We start from the raw sequence: 7,584 nt of genomic DNA, 5'->3' as shown, positions 1-7,584 counted from the left end.
TAAGTGAATTTTGGAAACTGAAACTATTTGTGTTTTTGTTCCTAATTCTTTGTTTTTCTTTTGTGTTAATACTCCGTCTCTTTTAAAAAACATGATAGATATGAATTGCCTATTTTCCCTACGCTATCATCAATACATTGGTATAATAGCAAGATAATTTAGTATGAATATTTTTCTCCTCTATGAGTTGAGGTTCTCAAACACATGTGAAAACGAATCATGTGAATTTTATTAAACAGCTAATTTACCAGCAATCCTAATACGAATACCAAATAATAATTTTATTAACAGTGAATTAAACATGATTTTTACATTCTCTTCCCCAAATACTTAAGAAATTTGAACTCCCTGTTCATCCTCTTTACATCCCAAATCGCTTCTCCACCCTTCCTAGTCCTTTGGCTCCACAGCAGAATGTAAAGGGACGGGAGTTTTAAAACATCCCACGATGCTCACACATACTTGTTCACACACAGCGTTATTTTTAGTTCTGGTTACGTGACATGTATTTCAACTCTGTTTTCTATGATGTTGTGAGTTATCTTAATTTCTATGTGACATTGTGAATTTTTCTCCTAAAATTGGTAGTTACATTGAAGGGATGTCATATAATATATGCTTCTTCAAAAAAGGAGGCTGTCATCCCAAACCTGGCTGTGCAGCTCTACGTGTTGGCCCTCCCAGCCCTGGTCCCCACACCGCTGCTGCTAGGACAGGGTCCAGGGCTGAGTCAAGGGAGTCCCCTGTCCCCTCACACCCCAGACATGGGCTCTGTGATGTCACAGTGGACTCACTACTGGAGGAGGAGTGACTGCTAAGCTCCTCCAAAGAAGACAAGCAGGGGTTTCACTGAGGAAGGAAGAAATGACCCAGGAATGGGGTGAGATTTGGGATGGACTAGATTCTGGGCAGGACGTGAGGACACCACATCTCCTCCTTTAGCTCTCAGACTCTCCCAGGAGGCTGAAGAGCTGGCATCCTGGGAGTGTCCCCACTATGGTCTGGATGATGTTTCTGCTCGGGCTCCTCACTTACAGCTCAGGTCAGGGGCCAGGGCTATGCATCCTTGGGGACACCTACAAGTAGGGGCTTGTCTCCATAACAAGCCCTGTCTCTCTCCTGTCAGTTTTAGGGGTGGATTCTCAGACTGTGGTCCAGGAGCCGTCACTTTCAGTGTCTCCAGGAGGGACAGTCACCCTCACCTGTGGCCATAGCTCTGGGTCAGTCTCTACCAGTTACCACCCCAGCCGGTACCAGCAGACCCCAGGCCAGGCTCCCCAAACTGTTATCTACAACACAAACAGCCACTCCTCTGGGGTCCTGGTCACTTCTCTGGATCCATCATTGGGAATAAAGCTGCCCTCACCATCACGGGGGTCCAGCCCAAGGACAAGAACAAGTATTATTGTGCTCTATATGTGGGTAGTATGTTCATGTAGTGATTTATATCCATGGGGAAGTGCGAAAAAAAATCCTCATATGCTCAGAGGGCTCAGCCCTTAGAGACAGGAGAGTTATGGATTAGAAAAAAAAAGAACAAACTAAACCCAAAGCTAACAGAAGGAAGGAAATAATAAATTTTAGAGCAGAGAAAAACCAAATAGAGAATACAAAAACAATAGAAAATCGAAACAAAACTGAGTAGGTTCCCTGAAAAGATTTTTTTTAAAATTAGACAAACCTTTAGTCAAATTGACTAAGAAAAAATATAGATGACTCATATAACTAAAACTGTAAAGAGTAAGCATTACTGCCAATTAAACAGAAATAAAAAGGGTTACATGAGAGTTCTATGAACAACTGTACACCAACAAATTAGATTCTTGTTTCTGCAAGGTGTCATCAAGCTGAAGAACAACGGTAATTTCTTCATTGTCAGTGAGGGCCGGCGACCCGTCTACATTGATGGACGACGGCCTGTGCTGTGTGGCTCTAAATGGCGCCTTAGAGACAACTCTGTGGTGGAGACTGCCAGCCTGTGATTCATCTTCCTCATCAACCAGGACCTCACTGCCCTTATTCGGGCTGAGGCTGCCAAGATCACGCCACAGTGAGAAGTGGTGGCAGGACCCATGGGCTCTCTCTGGCTTCAGTTTCCCCTGCCATCCCAGAGCCCTGGAGCTGGGAACTCAGGCTCCTGGAAAAACCAGAGGGGGCTGCGGGAGACTCAGCTCCTGGCCCCTTGATCTGAGCCTCCGCGGGAGGGTAGGGCTGGCCCTGGGGAAGCCCCTAGAGGCTGGGACCCTCAGGCTTCCTTAGTGCCAGAGCCCCTCCCCTTCCCTCTCTGCAGAGGACCCTACCCTTTCCCCCAGATTCCCACCTTTGCCCCGTGCCTACAGCTGATTAGCTTCAGACTTTTCCTTTATTATTTTTCTTTTGTAAATACAAAGCACTGAGTTCCACCCCCCCCAAAAAAAATGTATGTTCACTAAAGGACATTACCAACAGAGTGAAAAGGCAACTCACAATGGAAAAATACATATGTGTGTGTGAGTGTGTGTGTGTATAAAGCTTATATCTGATAAGGGATTAATATCCAGGCTATATAAAGAACTCAGCACCACCAACAAAATAAAATATGGGCAAAGACTTGAAGAGACATTTCTCCACACAAATGGGCAATAAGCATGTGATAAGATGCTGAACACCACAAATCATTCAGGGAATGCAAATCAAAACCACAGTGAGATACCACTTTATATTTACTTTTTATTTATGTATTTATTTTTTTTGCGGAGCACAGGCTCCGGACCTGCAGGCTCAGCGGCCATGGCTCACGGGCCCAGCTGCTCCGCGGCATGTGGGATCTTCCCGGACTGGGGCAAGAACCCGTGTACCGTGCATCGGCAGGTGGACTCTCAACCGCTGCGCCACCAGGGAAGCCCCCCACTTTATATTTAGAATGGTATTACCAAAAGCATAGAAAATAACAAGTTTTAGAAAGGATGTGCAGAAGCTGGAACTCTTGTGCATTGCTAGTGGGAATATAAAATGGTGTAGCCACTGTAGAAGACAGTATGGTGGTTTCTCAAAAAATTAAACCTAAAATTACTATATGATCCAAATTTCACTTCTGGGTAAGTGCCCGAAAGAATTAAAAGCAAGGTCATCAAGAAATATTTGTGCACCTATGTTAATAGCAGCATTATTTACAATAACTAAAGGGTGGAATCAACCAAGTACCCATCAACGGATGGATGTATAAACAAAACGTCGTATATACAAACAATGGAATATTATTCAGCCTTAAAAAGGTAGGAAGTTCTGACACATCCTACAATGTGGATGAACCTTGAAGACATTCTTCTACGTGAAATAAGATGGTCCCAAAAAGAAAAATCTTGTATGATTCCCCTAAAAGAGGTACCTAAAGCAGTCAAATTCATAGACACACAAAGTAGAATGACGTTTTCCAGGTGCTGGGTGAGGGGACAATGGGCAGTTACTGTTTAGTGGGTATGGAGCTGCAGTTTGGAAAAAAAGAAGGTTCTGGAGATGGGTGGTAGTAATGGTTGTTCAATAATGTGAATTTACTCAATGCCACTGAACTGTGCACTTAGAAATGATTAAAATGGTAAATTTTATGTTATGAATATTTTACCACAATAAAAAATGAGGAAGGTTTCTATTGTGTGCAGTTTCCAAGAGCAGTGGAAGAATACAGGACTGGGAAGGTGTGCATAAGTATCCAGGATATCCTTCCATTTATGCTGGCCCTGTGGCACCTTAACAGGCCAAGAGACTTGGAGTTGCCTCATTACAGGTGACTCAGAATGATGCCGTCAATGTGATAAACTGATGTGAGTTGGGATCCTGCAGAGTCTGAGGGTACCTAAGAACACCCTCAATTCTGACACCAATTGCAAGTTCAGTTTTGATAATTCCCTAGCATAACTCACTCAAACTCATATTTGTATTCATAAATATGGTTTATTACATCAAAAGGGTACAGATTAAACTCCATCAAAGGAAGAGGCACTTGGGCAGGGTCCAAGAGAATTCCAAGTTCAAGCTTCCAGTTATCTTCTCCCAGGGGAGTCAGAGACAGTGCTGGCTTCTCCCAGCACCAGTGTGTGGTCCTGTGCAGGGAGGACTGCAGACCAGGAAAGCTCACCCAAGCCTGGTGTCCAGAGCTTTTTGGGGGGTTGGTCAAGTATACTTTGTTGGCTTTAGTCTCCACTGAACTGGCAGAAAAACCTATAACCCTCAGTTTTTGGTCATTTTTAAAAATTCTCTAAAGTAAATTATTAAAATAATTCTGATTTAAGCCAGCTGTTTATTCGACTTGAGATTCTAAATTAATAACTCCAATAGAGTGAGTTGTTCATGAAACAATTCGTTTAGTCATTCAAAACACTTAGATAAGAAATTAAGATCGCGTAACGCTAAAATTAAATTACAGACGCTGGGGTGGGATTTCAACAACAGGTAGAAAAAAGAAGTATTTACAAACAGGACCGAGCAAAGAAGAGACAAGCAATGAATGTGGATTGGCCTGGGAAATACAGTTGCAATGTCAAAAATATAAATCAACAGTTACTAGTACTTGTTAAAGGAGACCACATGCCCTCAGCATGGGGAGGCCACTGGGAGGCGCTGTGAGTCTTCTCAGAGGACTTGAGAAAACCCCAGTGATTCAGATTTTTTTAAAAAACATTTTTTAAAATTTATTTATTTATTTTGTTTATCTATTTTTGGCTGCGTCGGGTCCTCGTTGCTGCGCGCGGGCTTTCTCTAGTTCCGGCAGGCGGGGGCTACTCTTTGTTGTGGTGCGCGGGCTTCTCATTGCAGTGGATTCTCTTGTTGCAGAGCACAGGCTCTAAGCGTGCGGGCTTCAGTAGTTGTGGCACACGGGCTCAGTAGTTATGGCTTGCGGGCTCTAGAGCGCAGCCTCAGTAGTTGTGGCGAATAGACTTAGCTGCTCCGCGGCATGTGGGATCTTCCCGGACCAGGGCTTGAGCCCGTGTCCCCTGCATTGGCAGGAGGATTCTTAACCACTGCACCACCAGGGAAGTCCCCCAGTGGTTCAGATTTAATGGGACCCTGAACCAATTGTTCACTGGCCCGGGGAATATCTTAGAGCAGCTGTTTCCTCTCACAGGGTAAATCCACAGCACACAGCCACCCCAGGCTACCCCTGACGGTGCAGCTGCTCTCAGGGCTGAGGACCTGGGTAGTGGAGAGGCTGGTAGAGGGCTCAGATTTGCATAATCACCACTCAAACACACCCGCTTCATGCAGGAAGCTCAGTAGGGGATAAGGAACCATCAGAGTCCAGCGCCCGCTCTGGGGCAGGGATCCTTCCAATGTCTGCACCATGGCCTGGATTCCTTTCTTCCTCCTTCTCCTCACTCACTGCCCAGGTCCACACAGATGCAGAGACCAGCCTTTGGAGGGATCCCTCTGCCTTTGTTCCTCACTCCTAACATGTGTCTGGTTTTGGTTTCAGGGTCCCAGGCTGTGGCGACTCAGGAGCCCTCAGTGATCGTGTCCTCAGGAGGGACAGTCACTCTCGCCTATGGCTCCAGCACTGGAGCAGTGACCAACAGTCGCTATCCATGCCGGTTCCAGCAGAAACGTGGCCAAGCCCCCAGGACACTGACTTAGGACACAAGCAGTAACTCTCTTGGACCCCAGCCCGGTTCTCAGGTTCCCTCCTTGGGGGCAACACTGCCCTCACCCTTTCGGGGGCTCAATCCGAGGACGAGGCTGAATACTGCTGTTGGCTGGTATACAGTGGTGCTCGCCGCACTGACAGACCCAAAGGAGGAACCAAGACGTTAACCAGCCCTTGTGGTAAGGTCTCAAGTACAGTATTCTTAACTTCACAGTGAATAGAACAGGAAACAGGGAGCTAACTGCAGCACACATTCGTTGGAGGCAGAACAGATGGAGGCATTTGGGACAATTCACATCCAAAATCACACCAGTGCTTCCGAGCATGCGTTAGACCAGTTTCTCTCAAACTTTAATGTGCACACGAATCATCTGAGCATCTCGTAAAATGTGGATTCTGATTCAGTGAGTCTGGAATGAGGGCAGATATTCTATATTTCTAAATGCTCCTTGCCACACAAAATCCACATGTATGTTTTAGTAATAGCAAATCTGTAAGTACAGTATAAAATTAAAACAAGAATTGTTGGCAGGGGACTTCCTTGGTGGCGCAGTGGTTAAGAATCCGCCTGCCAATGCAGGGGACACGGGTTCTATCCCTAATCTGGGAAGATCCCACATGCCATGGAGCAACTAAGCCTGTGTGCCACAACTACTGAGCCTGTGCTCTAGAGCCCACGCACCACAACTACTAAGCCCACGTGCTCTAGGGCCCGCGTGCCGTGACTACTGATCCCGCGTGCTGCAACTACTGAAGCCTGCGCGCCTAGAGCCCGAGTTCTGCAACAAGAGAAGCCACTGCAATGAGAAGCCCACGCACTGCAACAAAGAGTAGCCCCCGCTCACTGAAGCCAGAGAAAGCCTGCGCATAGCAACGAAGATTCAACGCAGCCAAAAAATTTAAAAATAAATAAATAAATAAAAACTAAAAGAAAAAGAATTGTTGGCAGATGAGAACCTAAGAGAGGTCTCTGACATCAAGAAGTGATGAGTTATGAGGATTACGGAAAAATGCCAAGCAAACACACATGAAAAGACCTCTTCTCACCTGCACTCCCCTCCAGCTCCTGCCCAGGCCCATAGGCGCAGAGCAGATATGCCCCAGGCCTATGGTCACTTGTCTGACATCCCAGTAGCTATTTCCTTTTCAAGTAACTAAATGTACTGGCCTGGGGAGATTATTTGCATAATTTCTCCTGTAGGGTTTAGGGACTGGCAATCCCTGGCCGGCCAGAGGGGTGTCAGGGCTCCGGAAGACACACCTCTTGGGGTGTATACCCCATGGTCCAGACAACTTTGCTCCTCTTCACACCCGTCGCTCACTCACAGGTCAGAGGGAGACCCTCTGAGCTTTGCTAGCAGAGGACCATGGAGGTAGTTCCTGTCCCATCGTGGCCCATGACTGCTCCCTGACATTTCCATCTCTGTCACTGCTTGTAGGACTCACTTTCCAGGCTGAGGTGATTCAGGAAACCTCACTGACCACAATCGCTGGTGAGAAGGTCACACTCATCTGTGGCTCCAGTGCTGGGGTTGTCACCACCAGTAACTATGCAGATTGAGTCCAACGGAAGCCTTACCAGGGTCGTCTGATTGGTGACCACACTCACAGAGACCCAAGTGTCCTCAAGCTGTTCTCCGGTGCCTTCCTTGGAGGCAAGTCTGCGCTTACCATCACAAGAGCCCAGCCTGAAGATGAAGCATTTCACCACTGTGCAGCCTGTTTCACAGATTACCACCACCGTGACAGCTCAACAGAAAAGCGACACTCGAACCTCCTGGCTCAGCTCAGCGCCCTGCCCCGAGCCCCTTCCTTCTTCTTAGTTCAGAGGCTGGTTCTTGGTTTGGGGCCTCAGGATGGTCAATGATCATGCCTCAAAAGAAGTGGGTCACACTTAGTGTTTGAGCTTCAAGGCTATAACTGCTGAACAGGGAGAACGGTGTCCCACTTCCTTTCTCTCTCTGGGT

At 46.6% G+C, this 7,584-nt stretch overlaps 1 gene segment (V, D, J or C); it reads left to right on the top strand.

The window, feature by feature from the left end:
* The window catches only part of LOC132532236 (immunoglobulin lambda variable 5-39-like), an 8,202-nt gene extending 2,595 nt beyond the window's left edge, over positions 1 to 5,607 (top strand). The window contains 1 exon segment of the V gene segment in view: positions 5,450 to 5,607. Within this exon segment, the coding sequence occupies positions 5,450 to 5,607 (158 nt within the window).
* Positions 5,608 to 7,584: the final 1,977 nt, after the last annotated feature.

Source organism: Lagenorhynchus albirostris, chromosome 14 (genome assembly GCF_949774975.1).
Source record: "Lagenorhynchus albirostris chromosome 14, mLagAlb1.1, whole genome shotgun sequence".
Taxonomy (NCBI): Eukaryota; Metazoa; Chordata; class Mammalia; order Artiodactyla; family Delphinidae; genus Lagenorhynchus; species Lagenorhynchus albirostris.
Note: the sequence above shows the minus strand (reverse complement) of the source record. Positions and strands in the feature narration are given on the sequence as shown.